The following is a 27,837-nucleotide window of genomic DNA, read 5'->3' as shown; positions in this document are numbered from 1 at the left end:
TGTATCTATGAACTGGGTTTTTGTTTTGTTTTTTTAAAATAATAACTTTAAATGGTTCCTTATGTTTTCTGTGAGCTGAATTTTTATTAAATTAGCAACAGTAAATTTTGTATGAAAACAGAACATCAAATTATGATAAAAGCCAAACACTGATATTGAAAGAATACGTCCTCATTTCCTTAGAAGGCAGAGAAAGTATTTATATTCTTTCATAATCAAGAGAAGATTGCAAAGAAGTTTCTTAATTATAAAGCAATACAGAATCAGGTAATCTTGGATTTATTTAAATGACATAATGGTATGGTTTCTACTCCTGCAAGGAGGCATTGTTACTAAGCCAAAAATGAGTATTTAAACAGAAAATGTGAGATTAACTTAGTCATGGCTTCCATGTCCTACTGACTGGTATTGATAATAAGGTTGTATGGTCCTAACTAGGAGGAGAAACACACACACACACACACACACACACACACACACACACACATATGCACACATATGCATACATATTTGCCTCCAGTAACTATGTAGCTTGGTATAGCTGAAGCAGTATCTTGCCATCATCCAACCCACGGACCAGACACTAATGCTCAGTGGTACTGCAGAAACAAAGTTTATATATATATATATACACACACAATACAAGGAGTCTACTCTCTAGATGTATGATTAAAAAGAAAAGAATCACCTAAATTTTCCACCTAAATTTCTTCAGGTAAGACACAATGAAGAGGCCTTGCTTGACCAAACTTTTAATTATTCTCATCCAGGGCTGACACCCACAACTTTTGATTAGTAAAAACATGTGAAATAAGAAATGGAGCTATTAGTCAAAGGTACAAAGTTTCGGTTGTAACTGACGAATAAGTCCTAGAGACTAATGTATAGCATAGAGCCTATACTTAAAAATACTGTATTGTATACTTAAAATTTTGCTAAGAGGTAAGTCTTATGTCAGGTGTTCTTGTCACACACAAAATAACAGTAACAAACAGAAGGGCAGGAGGAAACTTTTAAAGGTGATAAATAGGTTTATGGTATAGATTGTGGTAATGGTTTCATAGGTTTATACTTATCTCCAAACTCAGCAAGTTGCATACATTAATTATGTACAACTTTTTGTATGTCAAAAAAAATTTAATGTATAGTAAACCCTTAGTCTAATAAATTTTGACAATATTTTTCTTCATCTTCCCTTTTCCTCTCAACTGTTATAATCTGCTATGGATTCTTCCTCAGAAGATATTTTATGGCTGCTAATGTTTGAAATCTAAGTTGATTTTCTAACTAGCCACTCTTTCTATACACATTTTCTTGGACCCTGGAACTGTCCTCTTTGTGCTGGTCTTTGAATATTCTTTTGAATTGCAAACCAACAACAAAGGCATATGCTGTCAGGATGATCCAAGAACTTCTCTATGCAATACTCTCCCAGGGCCTCCAGAACAAGCCAATGCATGCTATTGCCACCTTTGCCAACTCTAGCTAGGGAAGGATGTCTCCACTGAAAGAACAAATCAGGAGGTGTTATTGAATATTTTGATAGGAAACTGTGAGCTGTCAGGCAAAGAAAACCTGCTAGTTTGCATAAAATGAAAACTTACTACTGGAGGACCTAAGAGAAAATTTTTAAATTTCATTCCATCTGTTAGTCAATCAAAAATAACTGTATATTGGGCTTCCCTGGTGGCGCAGTGATTGAGAGTCCGCCTGCCGATGCAGGGGATACGGGTTCGTGCCCCGGTCCGGGAGGATCCCACATGCCGCGGAGCAGCTGGGCCCATGAGCCATGGCCGCTGAGCCTGCACGTCCGGAGCCTGTGCTCCACAACGGGAAAGGCCACAACAGTGAGAGGCCCGCGTACCGCAAAAAACAAAACAAAACAAAAAAACAAAACAAAACAAAAAATAACTGTGTATTATATTTTAATGACTAACAAAAGATAAACTTGAAATTTTTGTTTTGTTTTGTTTTTCAACTGTGTGTTTTAAATTAATGGTTAAGAGTTCAGGCTTTGGAGACAAAGTACTTGAGTTCAAATCCCAGCTTCACCATTTACTAGCTGTGTGTCTTTGGCAAGTTACTTACCTCTTTGCACCTCTCTGGATTATTGTTATAGAGATAATAACATTCCCTACCTCATGAGGTTTCTGTAAAGAAGTTACAAGAATGCACTTGGGACACAGCACTCATAAAGATTTGAAATAAAAATAATTATTACTATTTTTTCAATCTTTAAAATGAACTCAAAAAGTTGAGTGGTGACATACAAAACTACTGAAACCATACAAACTCAAAACATCTATATTATCCGATCCTAAGTCCTGTTTTACAGATGCTCAAACAGGCTGAAAAGTAATTTGTCCAGGGCTTCCCTGGTGGTGCAGTGGTTAGGAATCCGCCTGTCAATGCAGGGGACACAGGTTTGAGCCCTGGTCCGGGAAGATCCCACATGCCGCGGAGCAACTAAGCCCGTGCGCCACAACTACTGAGCCTGTGCTCTAGAGCCTGTGAGCCACAACTATTGAAGCCTGTGCGCCCTAGGGCCCGTGCTCCGCAACAGAGAAGCCACTGCAATGAGAAGTCCGTGCACCGCAACGAAGAGTAGCCCGTGCTCGCCGCAACTAGAGAAAGCCCGCGTGCAGCAACAAAGACCCAATGCAGTCAAAAATAAATGAATAAATAAATAAATTTTAAAAAGAAAAGTAACTTGTCCATCAAAGGTAGAGTTAGGAATTAACTAGGCCAATTCTATTCTTGTGATTCCAAACTGCCACTGTAATATTTCTTTTTCACTAATCTTTTGCCTAACCACAGAACTTGTCCTGTCTACTCTACTCTGCACTGGAAATTCCTCTGAATACACAAGCAAATAGAGATGAATTCATTCAAATCAAATTGTGACTTGTAGCCAAACAAGTAATGAGAATTTGACCAGCTGACTGCAATATTTCAGTTGAGCTCCCTTGGAAAAGGACAGAATGGGAGGCTTTCTTACCCTAAGAGTTCTAACTATGTCATTTCCACCAAGTAAAATAGGGCAGCTAGGTGGCTCTGGGCAAAAAAAATAGTTACTTCCAAATTAGCATAAAAGGAATGATGCTACTGACCCAACCTCCAGTAGGATACGCATGTTAGGGAATGCTGGTAGAACATTAATTACTGTACAAAGAAAATGACCACAATTTACATCCAGTTTCTATAGGATTTATGGTGCCAAGTGAAAAGAAGTTTTATTTACAAAAGCTAGTGGACCCAACATAAAATAGAAGGAAGTTAAATTGTCTTTACCTTTGCATATTTTATTACCTTATTTCTAGAATAGGATACGCTTAATGTTTTCATAATCACTACTTCCTACTTCCTTTAAAAATCTGACCATAACTAGTTGATAAGTTTTTTAATTGATAAATTAATTCACAGCAAAGTATAAATCACAGAAAATGACTTATTCTCCTCCTTGGAGTATACACCTTTAATACTCAAATATCTGCAGTCTCAAAAAACAAAGTGAAATTTCATTATCATTAGGTCATAGGTCAGGAGGTGGAGTGTTTAGTGCACGGACACTTTCCTGTCAAATCACATATGTGGCACCTATCTGTCCATATAGGACCACGGATCACACCTGAGATTCAGGTTTCACATTCTGACCAATTGACCTAATGCATCTAGTCTCTAAGAAATAAAAGTAAATAAAATGTTCCATAGAAATTCCATCATCTTTTTATTCCTGAAGCCTAGAATAAAACTTGTCCTCTGATTTAAACAAAATTTTTGGTTTTAGATGGCTTATTCATACTTCTAAAGTGAAAATCCGAGTTATAAAGGACAATAAACCATACTCTACGGACTTGAGATTCCTATTATTGAAAATTCCAAGGTCCAAACAATGGAAACTCACAATGGCACTTTTATGAACCATAAAACAATTCTTCCATATGACCCTTCACATGGATTTTTCTTTGTTCAACAAGTTTTCCCTGTAATACTGCTCTGCTTAACTTGTTGTCATAAATTTACTGATTACTTCAGATGAATGTTCTAATCCTAAAGTTAAGCAAGAAGTACAAGGATACACTCTCTTCTTCTTTCATACCCACAGGAGAGTTAGTCACAAGAAGTCTTTGTTGGCTGACTTACCTTTATTGTAGCTGAGTCTGCGTGAAATGGGTGTGACTCTCTCCAAAGGTATGAATCATTCAGACATTGTTTCAGTAGAAGTTAAGAGAGGTCCACCTAAAAAAATGTTATAGCAAATTAGCAGACAATTCCCTTGTAAAATAAGAGGTCTGCTTTCAAGGCATATAGTAATGTTCATAATAAACACTATGATTTAAAAAAAATCTTTAACCACAAATGTCCTCAGACCAGCTGGTAAGGGTTACTGTGATCGTTAAAACTAAAGTATCAGGAGCAATTTTTTTCCCACTGCCTTTTTTGTATCACAGTTTTGCTTAACTCGTTTGATAATGTTTGAACATATTTCTGTCTAATAAAATTTCTAAATGGGAACTAGACGAGGTGATGAAACTCAAACTAGGTCCACCGCAAAAAAAAAAAAAAAAAAAGTACAGTTCAAGCAAAACGGATTTAAGAACACTTTCCTGAAATGCTCACATACCTGGGACTTTTTTTTTTTTTTTTTTTTTTTTTTTGCGGTACGCGGGCCTCTCACTGTTGTGGCCTTTCCCGTTGTGGAGCACAGGCTCCTGACGCGCAGGCTCAGAGGCCATGGCTCACGGGCCCAGCCACTCCGCGGCATGTGGGATCCTCCCGGACCGGGGCACGAACCCATGTACCCTGCATCGGCAGGCGGACTCTCAACCACTGCTCCACCAGGGAAACCCTACCAGGGACATTTTGATTTTCTTTCTTATGATATCTGAAAGACTGCTTCAACTCTCCTATTTCCTGGGTGTGTACAGATGTAACTGAGTTAATTAAATTATTATTTATCATATTAAAAGATTTTCAATTGCTTATACTATAAAAGTAAAGTTATAGAAGTAATTTGCATTTGTAATGTCAAATTTGGGATTCAAGAATAACAATATCATAACTTTTGCTCAGCAGGGTAGTAGTTCCCAATATTTCTTCTGTGTAGTACGTGTGACAAACGACATTCACAAGCTCACACCCTCCCATGGACAAGCTCACCCTCAGGCTCCATTTGCCTCCCCCGCTGGAATCAACCCTTTCTCCACCCAAGGGGGATGTCAAAAATGCAAGTAAGTAACATCATTAAGGAATAACTTTAAATGTGCTCTAATGATTTTAACAAGTAAATCAATCACAAATTTCAGAACTTGATAATTAATAAGCTACTGCATCGACTTGCATGGTACAAAAGTTTTTTAAAAACCACCAACAACGTTAGTTTTGAAAGTAAATTAAAATCAGTTAATTTCTTTGAATCCTTGTTTTTTCTTAACATGGAAATTGTTATTTATTTTGAAATTTTGCTTCTCTCTACTACAGTATTTATAATCATCAGTCAGATCATTTTGAAAAGGTCTTTAAAGCCAGTATTTTACTTCCACCTTTGCTCTCCAAAGCCATTGCATCGCTTCTATATCACTTTTTCCTGATATGCAAGAATGTCACTTGTCTACGTGCAAATGAATGAAGTAACCGCCGAGAAACCGGTATTCTTTTCTGTCTTCTGAGGGGTTTTCTGGTGGATCTCCCTAGGCTCATTAGTCACATTTGGGTCAGCATGATGGTTTCTGTCTGACACTCTCGGTAAACACTCTTGTGCTGCCCGTAAGCCCTACAAGTCCTGTCACACAGTCCAGGGCTGCTATTAGCAACCAAACTCTCCTCCTCTCTTCCCCAGCCACTGCTACTTCCCTTATCTTTCCAAGAATTCCTATAAACAAACCCTAGGGTGAAATCAAAGCTAGAGATTTATTCTGAAATTTTTTTCAGAAAACGTAGGTGGAGAGATAAAATCAACATTGTAATGAATGCTAACTTTGTTCACCTCCAGAGGGAAAAGGGATTTTCCATATTGTTTATGGTTTCTGGTTTCGCACTTTGCTCCCCCTGTAAGGAAGGGCGTCTTGAAAAGGAGAAAGAACACAGAAATGTTCTCCACTGGCCTCTAAACGCCTCAAACTTTATACTGTTCGGGAAGCCTTGGCAGGCCCACCTGTGATAAAATTGTGAGATAGGGGGATTTTGCCCACAGTGAAGCAGGCCTCCCAGCACACCCACACCTCAGTTTGGTGACATTTACTCATGTCCTTCCAGGAATATAATGCTCTCTTCTCTTTTCCCCTTTACCCTCATTTTACACACACACACACCTATCCTCCAAAATAACCTTGAAAATATTGGGTTGGCCAAAAGGTTTGCTCGGTTTTTTTCCCTAAGATGGCTCTAGTAGCACTTAGTTGTCTTTAACTTCATTGAAACAATTTTGTTAGATTGTGTGTGACAGCTGTCATATCAGCGTGCATTTAAAAAAACACTTGTGCTCGCTTTGGCAGCATATATACTAAAATTGTAACAATACAGAGAAGATTAGCATGGCCCCTGCGCAAGGATGACACGCAAATTCGTGAAGCGTTCCATATTTTTTGATTCACTTTGTTATACGGCAGAAACTAACACACCATTGTGAAGCAATTATACTCCAATAAAGACGTTAAAAAAATTAAAAAAGGGGCTTCCCTGGTGGCGCAGTGGTTGAGAGTCTGCCTGCTGATGCAGGGGACACGGGTTCATGCCCCAGTCCGGGAGGATCCCACGTGCCGCGGAGCGGCTGGGCCCGTGAGCCATGGCCGCTGAGCCTGCGCGTCCAGAGCCTGTGCTCCACAACGGGAGAGGCCACAACAGTGAGAGGCCCGCGTACAGCAAAATAAATAAATAAATAATTAATTAAAAAATTAAAATAAAAAATTTAAAAAGACTTATCAAAATTGGTGAATTTTTGTGTAGCCATTTCATTATTGAAGGTGGAAGAAAAAAAGCAACATTTTTGGCATATTATGCTTTATTATTTCAAGAAAGATAAAAACGCAATCAAAAACGCAAAAGATTTGTGCAGTATATGGAGAAGGTGCTGTGACTGATCGAATGTGTCAAAAGTGGTTTGCAAAGTTTTGAGCTGGAGATTTCTCACTGGATGATGCTCTACGGTTGGGTAGACCAGTTGAAGTTGATAGTGATCAAATCAAGATATTAATTGAGAAAATCAACGTTATACCACGCGGGAGATAGCCGACATACTCAAAATATCCGAATCAAGCACTGAAAATCATTTGCACCAGCTTCGTTATGTTCATCGCTTTGACGTTTGGGTGCCATATAAGTTAAGCGAAAAAACCTTCTTGACCATACTTCCACATGTGATTCTCTACTTAAACTTGATGAAGACGTTCCATTTTTAAAACAATCTGTGACGGGCGATGAAAAGTGGATACTGTACAATAACGTGGAACAGAAGAGATGGTGGGGCAAGTAAAATAAACCACCACTAACCACACCAAAGGCCGGTCTTCATCCAAAGAAGGTGATGTTGTGTGTACGGTGGGATTGGAAAGGAGTCCTCTATTATGAGCTCCTTCCAGAAAAGCAAACGATTAGTTCCAACAAGTACTGCTCCCACTTACACCAATTGAAAGCAGCACTCAATGAAAAGCGTCTAGAATTAGTCAACAGAAAATGCATAATCTTCCTTCAGAATAACTCAAGACCACATGCTTCTTTGATGACCAGGCAAAAACTGTTACAGCTTGGCTGGGAAGTTCTGATTCATCCGCCATATTCACCAGACATTGCACCTTCGGATTTCCATTTATTTCAGTCTTTACAAAATTCTCTTAATGGAAAAAATTTCAATTCCCTAGAAGACTGTAAAAGGCACCTGGAACAGTTCTTTGCTCAAAAAGATAAAAAGTTTTGGGAAGATGGAATTATGAAGTTGCCTGAAAAATGGCAGAAGGGTGAATACGTTGTTCAATAAAGTTCTTGGTGAAAATGAAAAACGTGTTTTATTTTTACTAAAAAACCAAAGGCACTTTTTGGCCAACCCAATATATTCACTATTCTTTCATTCACATGTTCCACTAGTATATAATGAAGACCTACAATGGATCAGGCACTGTTTAGGTGCTGAATACATAGCAATTCATAGAGAAAAACACCAGCCCTCATGAAGTTTACATTCTAATGAATGGTGACAGATAATAAGTAAATGCACAGTCTTTTAAATTGTGATGTGCCAAGAAGAAAAATGAAGTGGGAAAGGGCGATGGGGAGCCCTGGGGGTGGGAACAATTATAATTTTTATATGGGTGGTCAGAGAAGATCTCACTGATAAGGTAATATTTGAGGGGAAAAAAGTGAAGAGTGAGGAAACCTGGTACATGTCTGGAGCAGAACCTTCTCAGGAAAAGGAACAGAGAGTACAAGGACTCTGAGGTGGAGCATGCTTGGTGTATCTGTGGTGTCATGTTGTGATGTAAATAACTGATAAGAGATTAGCATGCCACCCTCCCAGGAATATGCATGTATCAGCCAAGGGAACCTTCAGCTCAAGGATTTCAGACCTTAGTCAGTAGGAGGGAGAGGCATTCTGATGGGCCATGAAGACCTTGCTGAGGTTTTCTAGACAATCGTTGCTTTGTACACACCTCAATTCAGCATTATTATAGCCTCATCACCTTGTAAAACTAGTGTATGATTTATTTCGAAAAAGAATCTCTGACGACGTTGGTTCAGCACTCTACTTAGACCCAAGGATAGACAATTCTGTTTTCTTTGCTGAGCCAAATCTCATTTTGCAACTGTAGTGTCTTCCTCTAATTCTCTGGTCTGTGAACACTGCTGACAATTTCATTATTTTGGTTCGGGACTTTGCATCTGAGGAGTCGGTCCTCATCTACAGACTCACGAGGAGGAGCCTCTGGGAAACAGCTCAGCTAGAGCCTGTGACTCACTGCGTGCGGCTCTCTATCAGGCAGGGTGTTGGCGGTGACTGTTCACCAAAGATAAGCTGGCTTCTTTGTGCTAGACCACGGGGCTGGCAGTCTACTGGGCTTGATTATCACTCTGTAAGTTCTAGCTCAGAAAGGTAGCAAAGCTTTTCCCACCCTGTTGTTAGAGGCCCCACCCCACAAATCAGCCAGTGCTGTTCTCTTACTGCCTAAGGCAGAGGCCGCTCTTGGCCCAGCTAACTGGAGAATCCATGAAAATTTCAACATCCTGACACCTAGTGTCTGTGATGTCCCTCTTGCCTTGGCCTCTATGGAAAAAGACCATGATTCCTTCTCCAGGACAAAGGGGAAGGATGATCCTCTCCCATTTCTCCACTCCTAGTGTGATACACTCTCTTCTCAACCTGACCCTGAACTCCTCCAGCTTTGCCTTGTCCATGTCCTTCCTGCCACATTCAACTCCCGAGATACTATATCCCAGACACTTTGACCTCTTAATTATCAGCCAGGCCACTGTGAAACTCTGACTCACACCCACCATCCGCTACCCCTCTCCAGCTCTTGGGCTGCAGTATCGTTGGGGGAAACAGACAAACACCCACCAACACACGTGCATGTGTGTGTGTGCACATGTATGCGTGTGCATCTCACACACACACACACACACACACACACACACACACACACACACGATCCCGGACCAACATTTTCTGACCAGATCCACTATTAATCCATCCAGAGTGGATATTTCAAACACCTTCCCCCTATAACTCTCCTTTTCCACTTGTAATTAGTTCCTTCCATGTGGGCTTGGTTCAACAAACCTTTTTTTTTTTTTTTCCTTTAAGGTAAAGTAGCTTTATCTTTTCTTAAAATTTAATTAATTTATTTTTTATACAGCAGGTTCTTATTAGTTATCTATTTTACACATATTAGTGTATATATGTCAATCCCAATCTCCCGATTCATCACCCCACCACCCCACTTCACTCCACTTTCCCCTCTTGGTGTCCGTACGTCTGTGCTCTACATGTGTCTAACAAATCTTTATTGATCATCTAATATGTGCTGGACACGAGGGGCTGGGCCCACTATGAATATGATATGGCCTCTGCTCTTAAAGAAGTAACAATCTTGAGAAAGGAAAACAATCGAAGTAGCAGACAGGAATGAACTAACCATAAACCACAATGTGACTGCTGCTATGTAGGTTGTGTGAGTCACTTTGAACACAGCCACAGAGAATGAAAGGAAAGTTAAGTACAATAATTGGAGAGAATGCAAAAAGGAGAATTGAGGATGACTCTCAGGTTCCTGGCTTGGGTGACCAAGTTGACAAGGCATATGAGGAAGTAGCAAGCTTGAGCTGGAGAGGTATAGAGGGATAGGGAAATCTTTTTTGTCAGTATGCTGAATTTGATATCCTTACAAAAGTATTATGGTAGTTCGATGTCCCTATGAAATGTCCAAATGGTAATGTCCCATGTTAGAAGCTCAGAAGAGAAAACTGATGGATCTGCACAATGGGAGTGGCTACAGAGTCGTGCTAGGTACCAAGTAAGAAGAAAAGATAGAAAGGACTCAAAAGGCATAAACACTTAACAGGTTGGCAGAGAATAAGAAATGTATTGAGAAAGAATAGTTGAAAAGAAAGAAAATTAGGTGACTTTCTGCCTCCTAAATCTACCTGCAAATATGTTCTCATTTCAAACTACTTGCTGGACTTTTCTCATTGGATATTGCTCTAATATCTCAAATTCAATTTTCACACACACACAAAAGTCTTTACTTCTGACTTTCCTGTTTGTGTCAACGTTATGAAAAAAAAAAATGCTTTTTTCTCAGATAAATCTGAAACCCCTGACTCTTCACCAACAGCCTTTATGCTTTGAGTTACTCAGTCCTCACAGGTTCAATGTCTCCTTCACAACTATTCATCCTTTAAGAATCAGCTCACCACACCACTCCACCCCAACCTCACGGTCCAAAGCATGAGTTAGGTACTCTCTTCCCTACGTTTGCTTTATACCGTGCAAACAGTTCTACCACTGCACTTATAACAGTCTATGTTAGGTATAGCTATACTATTTCATAAGCATCTATTTTTGTTTCTTGGATTACTTATCTTTGTATTGACAGTAAAATGCAAATTAAATATTTGGTGAACAGAGACAAACTAAATGTTGAACAAATGAGTGGAACTAAACCAGAAAACAAACTCCTCCTCTTTTCGCCCTTCTCCCTTGACCTAGATACGTGTCATAGTTTTTCCTGTATCCACATACCCTTTATTTTTTTCGTTTTTTAAATTGAGATATAGTTTATGTACAATATTATACAAGTTACAGGTGTGCCATATAGTGATTCACAATTTTAAAGGTTATGCTCCATTTATAGTTATTATAAAATATTGGCTATATTCCCTGTTTCACATGCCCTTTATTAATCAACATTCTATGAGAAAGCTTCTTGACTGTCATAACCAGTTTTTGTTGGTCTTTATGAAAACTTTTTTTTAACATTTTTGTTTTAGATAATACTAAGAGATGATTCTAATAAGCTAATCACCTGTGTGTACATGTGAAACAAAGTATGCTGGGAAACATAACCCAGATAGATATTTTGAATATATCTAGATGTTAAAGCTAATTATTTGCACAAAGTATGTTTTTTTAACTGATGCATTATAAGTACGTGTCTTAAAAGTACATTTACCATAATGTTCAACAATTTAGGGGGAAAAACCTGCAAGTTAAACCTTTCACATCTTGTTAACACTTCAATTTACTTTAAAGCAATCAGCACTTCATTAGGAATGGCATTTGTTCTTGTGCAAAGAGATTTATGAAATAGATTGACTCTCATGCCAGCAGAAAAAAGTCAGGAGCTAGAGAACTAGCTGTGTATGATGTGACTTCCAACAAGTCCCTTCAACTCACTGAGTCATAAGTTTCAGAAGGAACTAATTCAAGAATGACATACTATGGCATTGGATTGTACACGTATTGACATCTTCTCTCAAAGCCTTACAATAAAAGTCTTATAGAGGAATACTTTCCTGAAATTGCCTTTGACAGCCTCCAGGGGAGAGTAAATAATCCAACAGAAATAAAATCTGCATTAGCTTTTCTCATTCCGGAAGCTACAATTATCTTCATTACTAAACAGAGATCAAACTCTAGATAATGAGGCATAAATACTTGCCTATAGGAGTCAGTTGCAAGAGCACTAATTTTAGGTAGGATTCCAGGGATGATTTGTGAGTGTTTTGGTAAAGCCTGCCTTGTTTAATTAGTAGCTTTCCCAGCAGTGATGGGGAATGAGAATTATCACCAACGGTGCTACCAACCACACCTAACTCAAGAGAAAGGAGTGGAAACTAGAAGACATTCTTCCCTCCTGACTCAGCTATGTAACCAACGTTTATTGAGAGTCCATCATGGGACTCAGCACTGTTCTAGTCACTGGAAACAGTGGGAAACTAAGCAGACACTCCTCCTAGATACTTTGTCCTCAGTTTAGCCACTGATACTTAAGTAACACTATGAGAAAAGTCACTCTGCATTTACTCCCTAAACAGAGGAAAATGTGGTTCTCAGCTCAAAGAGGTCCCTGGCAGCTTAGGAAGAAAGGGACTAAGGCAGAGATGGCCATTGTACTGGATCTGGAAAAGTGGCAAGATTAGAACTGGGGAAAGAAGGGTAGGAGATACTGGGGGAGGGAGAGGAAGGCACTTCTAACTACAAAAGGAACTCTACTATTTTGGCCAACTCTGATGCCAAATGTCTGGTTCTAGTAGCAAATCAACCGTTTATTCATTTATAGGCTCTTCCAATACTTCATTGTCAATAATTAGCCTTTCTTAGAAGTTTCCTAATCTGTTGCTGATTCTAGAGTTTCTGTTTTTTTCGAGAAGAATCCAACTTAATATTTACACTTGCAAAAATAATAACACCACCACCATTTGTTGAACCCGGATGTGCTAGACACTACAGAACCCATCATACAGATTTTCTGATTTAATCTTCACAACAGTCCTATTTGTTGGATGCCATTAATCCCATTTGACAGATCTGGAAACTGAGGCACAGAGTGGTTGTCCAGGTCACACAGCTAAGTAACTATTGCAGAGAGGATTCTGACCTCTAGTGACACTTTGTGTAAGAGATTCTGTAAATCATATGGAAGCGTATATGTTTCCCTGAAGCCCTCTAGAGTTTTCTGCCAGTCGAAGCTAGTTAACAAGGGGCCGAAGAACTGTCCATTTGGATCATGTGTGATTCTTCTAATAACGGCTTCCCCTGAGCCAGACAAGCGGCATACCTGTGGAAAGCACTGACGGGGCCAGGGGAAGAGGTGAGAAGCCTTCGCGGAGATAACCACCCGAAATCCTGCTCCAGAACCTTCGCTCCCGGAGAGCGGGCCACACGCACCCGGCCGCGGTTGAGGACGCGGGTCCGGGCGTCACTCGTCTTTCTCCTCCGCGCCACCTGGGCCTCGCGTACAGTTACAAAGCACTGGACCTTCCGGCGGCCTCGGGCGGCCGGGCCGGCTCACTGGCCGCCGCGGGCCTCGGCTGCAGAGCCGGGCCACACTCCGGCAGGAGCGGGGCGGGGAGGGGAGGACGACGGGGCGGGGCCTGCCACTCCAAGTCCCCATGCCGGGGACGTCACGGCTCCAGGTGCGTGTGCGGCGCGGGGCGGGAGTCCACCGTGCGCCTCCCTCCTCCACGCAGGTCCCACCTCAGCGCGAGCAGCTCGGCCGGGCTCCGGGCTCCCGGTTCCGGGTTCCATTTTCTCGCGGAGGCCACACCTGGAACCGCGCCTTTGGGCAGGGCCGCGCGGCCGCCGCGGGGGAGGGGACCCTCGGGGCGGGGGCGCCGGGGAGGAGCGGGCGCGCGCGCGCGCGCGGGGACGCGGGGAGCCGGCGGCGCCGAGTGGTGCTGGCGGCCCGAGACGGAGCCTGCGACGGGATGGCGCTGGGCGCGGGGGGTTCGCTGCTGCTTCTCCTGGTAAGTGCGGGGAGCAGGGGCGCGGAGCCTCGGGCGGGCCTGGGCAGCTGCGGGCGCCCGGCCCGCGCCCCGACCTGCCCGCTTCCGCCGGGCAAGCATCGGCCCGCCCGGCGCTCCCTCTTTGTGCCCCGAGGTGGGAAAGGGCCGAGCAGGCGGCGGCGAGCGCGGACCCTGCGGCTCCGCTGGGAAGGAGCGGGCGTGGGAAGCTGGCTGAAGTTCCGTTTTTCTTACCGCCACGCGCAAGCCCTGGCGCGTTTCTGTATCTGCGATCCGCGGGTGTAGTGAGCCCTGGAGCGGGGACCTTTCCTGGAGGTCGAGAGCTTTGTCCGGAGTCTCCTCAGACGGCAACATGGAGGCGGTGGGAGCAGCGGCCGCGCCTCCTCCCCGGGGCTCCCGCCACCCGGGCGCGGCAGTGACCTGGGGAAACACCTGTATTCCTAGACTGCAGGAAGGGGCCCCAAATAGTTTCTTTAATGTATTTTACAAAGTGTAATTTTTTGGTTAAAGCCACGTTACTTTTGAAATCACCCACATATAGTCTGAACTTAAAGTTCCCAAAGTTGGTGTTTTAAAACAGTCGCCTAGTATTAAAGGTAATGAACATATGTAATAGTTTTAAGGTTTTTTTCCTTTTAAAAGATTACACAAAATCGATATGCAGCGCCACAGTCAAACGGGATTTTCAGAGGTTCTTAAAGGAACTGGCAAACAGTGTTCCATCTCTCGATCTGCATTTCTTATGCCTGGCTTCTACATTCAGATGGGGTTTTAAATATGTTTGTTTTGTTTGTTAAAGGAATTGTACATAATTAAGAAATGTATCTGCTTTATAAGGGTTTGCTAGATGGGTTTTGATAAAATGACAGTTATCCTGTTCATATAGGCGTGCATTCACCTTCCAGAGACTTAACTGAACAGGTATGTTCACAGAGATTAGGTACAAAATCATACTGCTTTCTTATATAATGGTGAAAATAAAAACTACAAGTACATTCTCTGTATTGAAAGCGCTAACTTCCGAAAGATTGCCTTCTCTCTATCCCAGAATTACAATGAAAGAGGGAAAATATTTTTTTTTCCTATATCTCACACAGGAAGAAACATGACTAATGAAATCTAGGGATTTCAGTGAACTCTCACTTGCGTGCTATTTAGGACCTGCGGACCTTTGGCACACCAGTTAATTTTCATGCTTTTTATCCATTTCATTTTGCCTAAATCATTGAGGTAATTTTCAATTCAAGTTTATTTTGTTAATAAAACTTTTCAAAGATAATTTGTGGTTTCCTTTTTGGCCTCCAGAGTAGCAAAGCAACTAGTTCCCTCATCATGGTACTTCCAGACTAAGGAGATTACAAAACTAGCATAGCACCTAGCTTAGTTTGAGGGTTAAATATAAAATCCTAGAAAAGAAATTGCCTTTGTTCTCAAGTGATATAACAAGCAGGCCAATTCAAGTACATTTACAGAGAAATAGGTATATAATTTAGGCATAATTTTTACTTTATCAATTCAGTATTTTTACTTTATTGAGCAGCGATTGACTGCTCCTTTGAAAAGTGATTCTAACTAACTGAATAAGCAAAATTCTTGGACACTTCTTTGTATTTTCTGCAATACTTGCACGATATGTATTTTGAGTATGTTTATTTTTGGTCAAAGAACAGTGGGCATTTTGCGCACTGATGTGTTTGAAGTTGGAAGTATAGATTTTAGTGAAGAATATTTGAAAGCAGCTATGCTGACAGAAGTACTTCTCCAGGACACAGCTCTTTTATAGAAGGTAATAGAAATTGTAGTGCGTACAGGTCAGAGTTCAGTTGTAGATCACAGGATTCACTCTAGCTAGTTAAAGCAGGAAGATATTTATTTCAGGGCATTGTGTTGATTGCATCCGTGTGGCAAGGACTGAGGAAACACTCCATTTTGAGCTGTCAGTGACTTCAGAGCCATCCATCCCGCAGAGCCTAAGCCCTTAGGGAGCTGCTGCCTCTCCTGTGATCAGGAACCAACACTGCCACCCGGCAGTGTGGAAACGGCCATGATCAGGGTGCTACTGTTGCTGCCAGCTCCGGAACCATGCCACATTTGCTAGGATGCATACCAACGAAATGTACCAGGGCTCTGCATCTTGGTACCCATGAATCTAGTACAGAATCTACTAGATGAACACTAGAACCCAGAGTAAGATAGCTGCAAAAACCCAGCTCCATCCACATCTATGCTTGCCAGCAAGAACAGCAGACACGTAGCTTCTGCTTCACTTCCTTCTTTCACATCTCACGTAGATGCTGGTTGTTGAACCTAAATCACATTCAGAACGTTAGCTGCTGGGAGTCTGATATGTGGTCTCTAGGTTTCCTCTGAAGTTCACGGAGATAAACCAGAAGCGAGATGTTGAGTGGCACCCACATAGCTATCACACAGATAGAGCCAACTCTATCAAAATGGGAAATAGAGGTAATATTGTAAATAAAGTCAGAGAACCTTTCCTCACCAAGAGTTCCTTACCTGGCAATTACCGACTCCCAGATGGTCCATAGATAGAATTCAGAAGGTCCTTAGACATGGCTGGGAATAAATTACATACCTGTTCTCACTAATGTTTAACTGAAATTTAACATTTCTTTAAATTATGTGTAGGAAAGACACTGCAATAGCATAGCAGTACTTGTGACTTTAGACAATAGAATGCACAGATATTTTCACATAATACTATAGGTATCTTAAAATACCATTTTTCTCATCATTAATAGACTTTCTGCTATATTTTATTACTTAATGTGTTGATAATGAAGTACATGACATGACTGCATCACAAATTGGTGTTTTTTAAAAAATTCTGATAACTATTTCAATGTAATTGAGTTCATTCATAATTCGATGTTTTTTATTTTATAAATTTAAAAACATTATTCTGAGAAGAGGTCCACAGGCTTCAACACCCTGCTAAAGAGGGCACTTGAAGAGATTTTCTGGTGGTTGCCTCAGTTTTGCCTTTGACTAATTAAGCTTGTCCTTCAAAATCAAACTAAATTTTAAAGATTAAGTGGGAGCAAATTATACTGTGAGCGGTTGTGTCTACTCATATGTTAGTTTGTTAGGGCTGCTATAACGAAGTACCAAAACCTGGGTGGCTTAAAACAGAAATTTATTTTCTCACAGTTCTAGATGCCAGAAGTCTGAAATTAAGGTGTGGGCTGAAACCTACAGGTTTCCTTCCTTGCCTCTTCCTGGGGTTGGGTGGTTGACCACCAATCTCTAGGATTCCTTGCCTTGTCGGTACACACTCCAGTCCTCTGTCTTCACGTGGCATTCTTCCTGTCTCTTCATATCGACTTCCCTCTGTGCATGTCTGAGTCTGTGTCCAGATTTCCCTTTTCCATAAAAACACTGGTCCTGTTGGATCAGGGCTCACACTAATGACATCAAACTTGGTTAAATCTGCAAAGACCCTGTTTCCAAGTAAGGTCACATTCAGAGGTACTGGGGGTTAGGACTTCAATATATCTTCTTTTGAGAGACACAATTCAACCCATAACAAGTAGGTTCAACTATCTATAAATTATCAACAACTTTGGAGTTATGCTTAAGGTTCTAATATGCAAGTGGATAACAGATTTTAGAATAAACTCAAGTATAAGTGAGATGGTAAATATTGAAACTTATAAGAATAATCAGTTATATTCAGGGGTTTTAGAAATGTATGATTTCACATTTGTTTTTGTTTCTAAAAAATTAATAGGTAATGGGGAAATGGCAACTCTTAACAGAAGTTTCTTTAATTATAAACTTAGCGGAAAGTACTTTACAAAAAGACATGAGCATTAATTTCATTTACATTCTCCCTGATCATTAGAAATACCTGATGAGCTAAATTAAAATCTCAAGGTTAAAGTCCAGAAATGTATATCGATAGAAACGTCCCAGTTAATCTAATAATTAGATAGGTGTGAGAGAATTACCAATCTAAATTTTGCAAAATAGTTTATTCATGAATGAAGCATACAAATATTTATATGGAAAAGAAATTACACACTGAATAGGGGTTCATATTTTTAAAACCGCCAAATTGCAGTAAAAGTCAGAAAGCTTAATTGAAATTATAAATGAGCTTTAGATCAATTTTAGCATTTCTCAATCACAGCTTTTTTTCTGTCTTTCATTGTGCCACAGATTTTAACAGCTGATAACACTTTTCAAACATACAGTCCCCATATGATGCAAGATTGTTTTCTCAGTTAAGTTTACCTTAAAGTTTCAGATGTATACCACATATGACATTGCACTCTTTTTGTTTACTTCTAATTATTTTAAAATTTACTGAGATTTTTATCATATGCAAAGCTTGATGATTAGGGTGAAGGAAGCTGGAACACCAGGATTTGTACCATAGTCTAATGGTAAGATGAATGATGCCCACAAGAAAATAAACTAGGTAGGAACTAACCCCATATGACCACTATTTAGTGATTCCCTGCTCAGTTCTAAACCGTGTGCTAGACATTGGGAGACCAGTAAAAAGTCAGATGGGTTCTGCCCTCATGGTGCTTACAGTCTAGTAAACAAGTAAATGGCTAAATTCCAAATGGGTGATGGTAAGAAGAGTAATGATAAAAGAACACACAGTGCCATGGAGCCTACAGAAGGAGCTCCAGCACTGAACATCCCAGCTAAGACCTGAGAGTAATTATAAATTAATGAGATGATATGAAGAGAAAGAGGGGGAAGAATGTTCTAGGTAGAGAGAAGAGCATATGCAAAGGCCTGAAGACAAGGATGCATGGTTCCTTGAAAAAACAGGAAGAGTCCATGTAGCTGGAACACAGTATGCAGAGCAGAACGACATGCTGAAAGATGTCTGCAGCCTTCTTGATACCAAGGGAAGCCACAGAAGGCTTAATTGACAAGTGAGTGCTTTTAGGGAGGTGTTCAAATCATAAAATGAAAAGATGAATGTTAGTTGAGTAGGTCAGGAAGGGGTGGAGAAAGAAGAGATGGTAGTCGACTGGGTACAGTTTTGCCTCATTATTAAAAAAAAAAAAAAACTTCCAGAATTTGGGATGCTGTGATCAAAGACGGCAGAAAAGCCCAGACAGTCCTGTGGAGGGAGGGTGCAGCCTGGCAGGAGGGTTGGTTTGGGAACAAGGGTTCTCAAGAAAATGTCGGGGCCCGGGGTGGGGATGGGGGGAAGGATGTGAAAGGGGCGTTTTGATTGTCACAAGGTGCAGGATGCTACTGGCATTTAGTACTCCAAATGCAGCGTGGCTAAACCTCCAGCAACGAACAGAACCTTCAAGAAAAAATTGGCCACTCAGGAAGACTTTTCCTATCAGAAATGCCAATTGCTCCCCCGCTGAGAAATGGCGATAGGCAAATAGTGAGAGATTCTAATCAGGGATTCATCTTACTTACCTCTGTCTTTTTAAAATGCAAATATCCTCTCAGTTGATTAAGCCTTGATACATTCATTTATTCAGCAAGTATTATTGAGCACCTACTCTGTGCCAAACACTTTTCTAGGTCTTACCTCAAAATCGCACCTTCGTGGGAATTCCTTTCATCAGCCTAGCAGGTGCTGCCTGGCTGAGGGAATGAGAAGGCAGATTTGGGCGGAGACGAGAAGAAAGAGGTCCCATTTCCCCTATTCTAAAATACCTCCATCCCACTACTCTTTCAAGTTCCCTACGATACAAACTAAAAATACACAAATAAGTGGCCCATAAACTCCCTCATGTTGGAGATCCACTCTCCTTACACCCCAAAAGTGCTAACTGGGAAATGGGGCAGGGCGCCTAGCCCAATCGTCATTCTTGTTCTAACACTGTGGATCGGCTCTTCTTTCAAATATCTCCTTCCTTTGCTTCCATAGTACTCTGCTGGGGGTCCTTTCACCTCCGGGAGGCTGCGGTGGTTTTCCCATCCGGCACCGGAGGATATGCTGTACTCAGATCACCAGGAGGCCCAGGAGGTACATGGGGGAGGCAGAGCGTGGCCGGTAACAGCGGTGGCTGAGGTGCGCGCCCCTAGGACCGCGCAGTAAGCCCTGCGGCTTGAGCCGCAGCGCCCTACTCTCGAGCCTGCTGCCTCTTCCCTACGCAGAGCGTTTCCTCAGGATTCTAGCTTAACATTTCTACAGTTCGTGCTCTGAGAATGCATCCTTCTAACTACTCAATCTCTGATCCCTTCCCCTATCCTCCACACGCAGGGCACTGCCAAGCTCTAACGTCGTCCCCATAAAGACTGTTGCCTCCACCCACCCATCCCAGTGCCATTACCCTATTACGGGCCCTCATCACATCTGCTCTGGCTTATTTAACCTTCAAACTGTCTCCTGCCTCTCGCCGTGGAGCACTGCCAAAAAAATCTCTCCGAAGCTCTGGGGGCATAGTATCCCTCATCTGAAGCTGGTCCTTATAGGATCAGTGAAGATCCTTAGCACAACTTTTTGTCCTTATCTTCTACTCACTACCGACACACGGTCTAGGTGTCAGATTGCACGCCTTCCTGTTCTTTGCCCTCCCTCTGCAAGTTCTGGCCGGTGCGGTCTTTAAAGCAGATCATTTCCTTCCGCCTCCCATCTGCTCCCACACCTAAACCTCTCCGGATTTCTCTAGAAGGAGGTCATTTCTGCCTTTTCTGAGCTCCCCAGAACTGCTTTTGCAACTGCCGTGCACACAATGAATTTCTTCTACCTCTGTTATAGTAACTTATGTACACTTTATCTCTCCTGCTAAACTTCTTTAGAACAGGATCTATGTACCATTTATCTCTACTAGCTCGATGCCTTGGACACAGAAGAATCCTTTAAAAACCTAAAAGCTAATGTATCTTTCTATGTTTGGAAAAAGGTGGAATAATAATCTGGATTTCATTTGTTTAGAAGAAACGTTTAACACTCAGATAGTGTGGTTGGTAAGTTTTTGTTTGACCTTTAACACATTCGGCAATTACTAGACGTGCTTTCGCTATATGCCAAACAGCCTTCTAGGTGCTTGTGAGCTGTCCCACTATCATGAAGCCTACAGTGGGGGAAAGGAGAATGTAGGGAAACTAATTTGACATTTTTTGAGTACCCACTGTGTGCCAGTAACTGGATTTACTGAATGTTATTAATGGATGAATCTGGGTAGAACCCAAGTCCCCCGACACCAAATGCCTCTCTGTCAATCCAAAGGCATCACTGTGACCTCCTTTACAAGCAGTTTTCTATAGTTAGTCATACATAAGGCCTGAACTTCTGGAACTAGATAATTGGTTCAGTTTCATTACAAGATAGAATCATCCTAGAAAGGAAAAAAAAGGAGAAGAAATGTAAATTGAAATTTGCCTAATTGCACAGTCCTGCAGAAGTATTCTAAACAACTTTCTAAAACCATTGATTTCTCTCACTGTTCAGTTTTGCCAGTCCACTTATTTGAAGCCAATTGAAAATGCCTGTTTTCCACTTTGGACCTTGGAGTCAATTGTTGGTCAGTTTCTGGTAGTTCCTGCAGTTTGACTTACTGACAGGATAGTGCCATCTAGTGATGAAAAAGGACAATTTGAAGTTCTTGGTTTTCTTAAGCTTCTTGGGGGGGCGGGGGAAGAAATCTGGTTTTCTTCATTCTATTTTTTAGTGTAATTTTCAGAAATATATTGCAGCAAAAGGGTGGAAACAGCCCATCATTTTTGTTTAAGAAATTATGTATTATGTAGATGTATCTGAAAAGATATATTTTACAGATTTGCTTGTATTTTGCCTGATTCCAAAAGCATTTGTAGCAATTATAGAGAACACCAATAAAATGGTAAAGTATTTCAAAAATGATAAATGCTCAGGATCAGTAAATCTTCAGCTAGAAGAAGAGGTATGAACACTGTTTAAAGCAATTTTATTGTAGTTGATTACTACTTGTAAAGTGGAAAATCTTCTTGCGATGGGAATAACTCAGTTGCTGAATTTCCTTATTTGGAATGTATCGTTTCACACATCTCTGTAATTAAGGGCTAATTCTCCAGTCTATGAGTTATGCAGGCTCCCCTTCCCTTTCCTTTGCTACTGTGTGATTTTACACAATTGTTTTCAAAAGTGGGGTCTCAGGACCAGCAGCATCAGCATTACCCGGAAACTTGTTAGAAATACAGATTTTTATACCCCACCCCAGCCCTACTGAATCAGAAACTCAGAAGTCTTGTGTTTCAACAAGATGATTCACGTGCCACTCAAGTTTGAGAACCACTGTTTATTAACATCCCTATTAGAAAATAATTGGGAATTGAAAAAGAAGATTAAATATGAAAAAGCCTACTTTTAGCTATTTATTAGCAACTCTGATTTTTTTTTAATGTTTTAGGGGCCAAGGAAATTGACTAAATAAAATAATGTTGACTTTTTTGGGTCTTCTGTTTATTTGTCTATGCCAAGTTAAAAATAGGAGCTGTCCATGACTACACAAAAGGCAACTTGAAAGGACAGTTCACAACGTGCTCTAACAACTCAAGTGTAGCACAGCATTGCTAACTCAAGCATTTTAAAATTCTTGGCACCAATAAATGTTTCCAAGGAAAATATCTCCCCCTTTAAAGTTAACGTCAATATGACTCACCCCAAATCATATTTATTACATTAAGATTAGCCCAAACATCTAAAGAGCAGGCAAAAGATTATGATCAATTTATAGAATTTATGATCAATTATAGAATTTTTGTCAGGCTTAAAGTATATAATTTTCCTATCTAAAATTCAAATTCAGAGTTGAAAAATTAAAGTTCAAAATATTGCTTTTCTTGGTGGTTGAGTTTTTTTAAACAGCAGCCATGAAAACAAACGTATGTTTAAACTAGCTGTTGAGTGAGGCTGCCCTAGGAATTGTACTTATGTGTGGGTCATTTGTAAGTTGGATTTTTTTAAGTTGGGAATTTCTAAATATGGTATAATGTTTAGCCATAAAATAAGAAATTTTATAGACCACCTCTCCTCCTTCAAAAAAAAAGACCAGAGGAAAATAGTATGATAGGTGAAATTCTAACATAAGTCTAACATCAGGTTTATCAGACCTTCTTGTGGATACAGAGTCTACTGAGGACCAGTTCTGTCTATACAATTAGAAAATTCAGGATATGTAATCAGAGGAAATAAACAAGTGGCATCCATGACCTTTATTTTATCTCGTTTTGTTTCCTTTAAATTATTTTAGCCAAAGCTGGAAACCCTTTAAGAATGGGTTGGGTGTAAGCCAGGGACCTTAAGAGCAATTTCTGATTCTGCATTCTGTACAGTGAAATGGAGAAACGGAATTTGAAAACATTCTGCGTGGTTGGAAGGGTGGGTAGGAAAGGGAAGTAACAGGCTTTTCTGTGATTGTCGGGGGTGGGCATGAGGTTGAAGAGCAGCAGCGGGCATGTGTTAGGTCACCTCTATTTGGGTACCGAAGATCATCCGTTGACCGCCCTGCTAAAGTAGGCTAAAGTTCTTTCTGGCTGAATGGAAACAATAAGCCATTATAATGCCTCAAATTTAAAACAATATTTTAAACTACTTTGTACCCCTCTACTTCAGTAAGTTATCGATTGGTCTGAGATATTAAAGTTTAAGGGGTCACCTAACCTTGGACTCATAGAATCACAAAAGAAAGCTTCAAAATCCTCTACTTCTGGCCGACAGCCTATTAACCAGGAAGAACTGTCATCACTGACTTGTAAGTCCTCCAGGATTCTGTTTGTTAAACTCATCGAGGTGACTTCAGAGTTGGATGTCTTTTCTAAAGGTGCTGACCTTGGGAATAAAGAGTCATTGATTGGTTGTATTTTTTTCAGTGATATTTGACCTTCCCTCATGGCTCTGCCAAAAAAAAAAAAAAATTATTTTCTTTCCAGTTACCAAAAAGGCCAGTTTTTACAGGATGCATGGGATCTAACGGTAGAAAATTTTTTAATTTTTTCTGAACTTCAGTAAATTGGGAAGGTTTTGAAGGATTTTTCTGGTTCATCTAAAAATACTACTTCTTTGACTACAGAGACTAGAAACTTACGTTTCTTCTTCAGTCTTAAAGGCGTGTCACACTTTTTCTATCACTAAGTTCCTTGTGAGAAAAAAGAATGACAGATTTCATAGTTAGGAGAAACCATAATGGTCACCTTGTCCAGACGTCCTTCCAGTGCTTGAAATCCTTTTACAACATCCCCACAGGACGTCACTCAAACTTACAGAACTGAAAATGTTCAAAGGGAAGCGGGAAGGAGTGGGAATGGAGGACAGAAGACAGAGTGTGTCAATTACTCCATTTATATTGTCTGCAATATGCTACCAGTTTGGAAATTTACATAAATCCATGGTCCTCCAGAACTTGCATGACCTTCTTGGCCCTAGTTATTACAGTAACTTGCAATCAGAGAAACATGGTCTGAGTTAGGGTTTCTTAACCTTGGCTCTTTGCATTTAGAGCCAGATAATGCTTTGTTGGGGGAGGGGCTGTCCTGTGCATTGTAGGATGTTGAGCAGCTTCTCTGGTCTCTACCCAGTACATGCCAGTAGCACTTGCTTCCCCCCGCCCCCAACACACGCACTCCGGTTTGATAAGCAAAAATGTCTCCACACTTTACCAAATATCCCAGGTGACCACAGGATGTCACAGGAAAGGGGTGGGGGAATTTGTGTGCACAAAATCTCCCCCAACTGAGAATTACTGTCCTAAATTAAGAATGTGTGCTGTGAGATACACATTCCTAAAGAAACATCCAAATCATTTACTTTAGGAAGGAGTAGTTAAGATCTCAACTATTTCCTTAGTCAAATAAACAAACAGTTCCACAACTGACAAAATGTTGGTACAACTCTCTTGGGTTGTTTGTACCATGAATGTGGAGCAAATATTTCAGTCTATCATGTCTTTATTAAGTGTCTGTGAAAACAGGCTATTGCAATAGCTGCTGTAAAATGCAAACAGCAGGACTATTAGGTAGATGCCAAAAACCCTCAGCTTTAAGGTGCACATCAATTTTGGTAACTTTTTAGTGAAGTGTACTGAATTACTGAATTTTCACAAACCGAACATACCGTGTAACCAGCAACGAGATCAAGAAACATAAGCGGCACCCTGACACCGTCTTCACTGGATCCCTCCCCTCTACCACCACCACCTTGACCATGGCGCTCTCATTCCCACCTCCTGGTCTGGCTGTTCCTTTTGCAGGGCTCTACCTGGCTTGCTCCCTCACCCCATTCCCGTCTCTATGCAGATGTAACCTCTTCTGAGAGCCTCCCCACAGTCTTAAATCTCTCTACTACCTTGGCCCTGCTTTAATTTTCTTTACCACTTTTATCACACCCTACTTTTGTCTGTCTCCCCAACATGTAAGAATCCAAGAGGACAGGAACATCGCAGGAGCTTGGGAAATTGAAGGCATGGATAAATCCAGATTTCAGAAATTTTAAGCTGAGGAAAATGCAAGTCTTAGAAATGAGGAACTACCGTCATAATTGTATTCACTGAGTGCCTGCTATGTGCCAGTCATTGCAATAAATACATTTATGTATTATTTCTTTTAATTTGTATAATAACTGAACAATGGTACACGTTAGGCTGCTTTCAAATGTAAGCACCAAAACCCAACTAAAAGGTTAATTAAAAGGAATGTTTAATATCGCATAACAAATGGTCAGGAGATGGGGTGGCTCCAGATTTGACCAGTTTTGTAACTCAAAGATGTTACGGTTTCAGTTTGTCTTCTCTGCCATTTTATTAGCTTTCTACTCATGGTCACAGATGGCCATTGCGATTCCAAATGTCACATCCTTGCTCAGCAGTCTCCAGAAGCAGGTAAAAAGAGAGGCTATGAATATGTTTTTCTTCTTATGAGAGACAAGTATCTTTTTCCAGATTCTCCTGATATCTCATTGGCCAAATTCCCTTACACGTTGTTACAGACTGCATGTTTGTGTCCCCCGAAAATTCATATGGGATAGTGTTTGAAGATGGGACCTTTGGGAGTTAACTAAGTTTAGATGAACCTTTTGCTACTGAAAAATAATTAAAACACAGCCTCTGGTAACAACAAAGTTAATAAGAAAAGCTCTATCTTTATTCCCTCCCCTTTAAAGTGGCTGAGGAGACTGGAAACAATTTTATAATGTGTGTGCTACACCTACACACCCAGATCTTGGCTTCTAAATACCATTCAGTATTAGAAATCAGGGCTCCTTGATGAAATGGTTGATTCTAAAGCCAGGACAGGGAAAATACAAGATGAGCCTGGAGCATCTTGTAATACTAGACAGTAAGAAAGAGCTCAGAAAACAAAACATGGGGACATGTCAAAGGGACACAGAATCTAACCATAAAGATCTTTCAACGGCCAAAGCTGGAACGATTTAAACAGTAAAATAAATTAAATAGTATTGGATTATAACCCACAGAATAAAATCAATATGCATGAATCCAAGCTGATAAAAATGATTGAATTAATAAACAAATAAATGAGGGAAGAACAGACAAATCTTTCTTACTAAAGAATTCCAAATAATATATAGAGATGCCCCCCCCGGAAGTGGAGCTTAACCTCTCTCCTCCCGGCATCCCTACTCCAAGGGTGAGCTAGACTTAATGACACATTTCTAAAGAATACAGCAGGTGAAGGGAAAAACAGCAACTTTACAGTGGAGAAACCTACAAAGGCTACTTTAACAAATATTGTCAGGTGGGTATCATGTACCCCTGATATGCTGTGAGGAAAAGGGCACTTCACCACCGCTCTGTGGTGTTCTTTGCAAAAGCACATCACCTGGTTCTAAACATAAGAAAAACAACAGATAAATCCAAATGAGAGGACAGTCTGCAGGATAATTGGCCAGTACTCCTCAAAACTGTCAAGGTCATAAACAAGGAAAGCCTGGGAAATGGTCACAGACCAGAGGAAATTAAGGAAACATAACAACTTCATACAATGTGGGATCCTAGATTGGATCCTGGAACAGAGAAAGGACATTAGTACAACAGTAAAATCTGAATAAAGCGTAGTAATTTAGTTAACTGCGCATTATCTAAATATACCAATTTTGATATCTTAGTTTTGACAAACGTACCACAGGTATTTAAAATGTTAGCTTTCGGGACTTCCCTGGTGGCGCAGTGGTTAAGAGTCCACCTGCCAATGCAGCGGACACAGGTTCGAGCCCTGGTCTGGGAAGATCCCACATGCCGCAGAGCAACTAAGCCTATGCACCACAACTACTGAGCCTGTGCTCAGATCCCACAAGCCACAACTACTGAGCCTGCGTGCTACAACTACTGAAGCCCGCGCGCCTAGAGCCTGTGCTCTGCAGCAAGAGAAGTCACCACAATGAGAAGCCCGTGCACCGCAACAAAGAGTACACCCCATTTGCCACGACTAGAGAAGGCCTGCACACAGCAACGAAGACCCAACGCAGCCATAAATTAATTAATTAAAAAAATTTTTAAATAAAAAAATAAATAAAAATAAAATGTTAGCTTTAGTGGGAAACGAGTAAAGGCACTCTTGGTACCCTCTGTGCAATATTTGTGTAAATCTAAATATATCCCTGAATTAAAAATTTATTTAAAAAGAAATGTGTGCTGAAACAAATACTGTATGTCAAATGTGCTTCAATTAAAAAAAAAATTTAGGGAAATTCTCAAAAATCAAATGCTGCTATAACTAAAGCATTAACAATAGTAAAATGTAAATGGGATAAAACCCCTTCAGAAGCAATGGGGCAAAGAAAAAAAAAGTGTGTGCTACGCGGTTGTTGAAACTGGGTGCAGGCTATGTGGATGCTCATTGTACTGTTTACTCTGCTTTTGTATATACAGTCATCTCTCCGTAATCGCCGGGGGTTGATTACAGGATTCCCCCCCTCCCCAGAAACCAAAATACATGGAT

At 40.7% G+C, this 27,837-nt stretch overlaps 1 protein-coding gene and 1 long non-coding RNA gene across 2 annotated transcripts in view; one reads left to right on the top strand and one right to left on the bottom strand.

The window, feature by feature from the left end:
* The window catches only part of LOC307197460, a 94,730-nt gene extending 81,331 nt beyond the window's left edge, over positions 1-13,399 (bottom strand). Inside the window, exons 1-2 of the long non-coding RNA XR_013831414.1 lie at positions 13,269-13,399; positions 4,144-4,239 (exon numbers count right to left, since the gene is read on the bottom strand). This is a non-coding gene — a long non-coding RNA (uncharacterized lncRNA). The remainder of the gene's footprint in view (positions 1-4,143; positions 4,240-13,268) is intronic.
* Positions 13,400-13,574: 175 nt separating this feature from the next.
* Positions 13,575-27,837, top strand: part of DSG2 (desmoglein 2) — a 47,751-nt gene continuing 33,488 nt past the window's right edge. The window contains exon 1 of the mRNA XM_079943360.1: positions 13,575-13,956. Coding sequence (XP_079799486.1) covers positions 13,603-13,956 — 354 coding nt within the window. The 5' untranslated portion in view covers positions 13,575-13,602. The remainder of the gene's footprint in view (positions 13,957-27,837) is intronic.

This window comes from Stenella coeruleoalba (assembly GCF_951394435.1).
Source record: "Stenella coeruleoalba genome assembly, chromosome: 14".
Taxonomy (NCBI): domain Eukaryota; kingdom Metazoa; phylum Chordata; class Mammalia; order Artiodactyla; family Delphinidae; genus Stenella; species Stenella coeruleoalba.
This window is presented reverse-complemented; position numbering and strand designations above follow the sequence as displayed.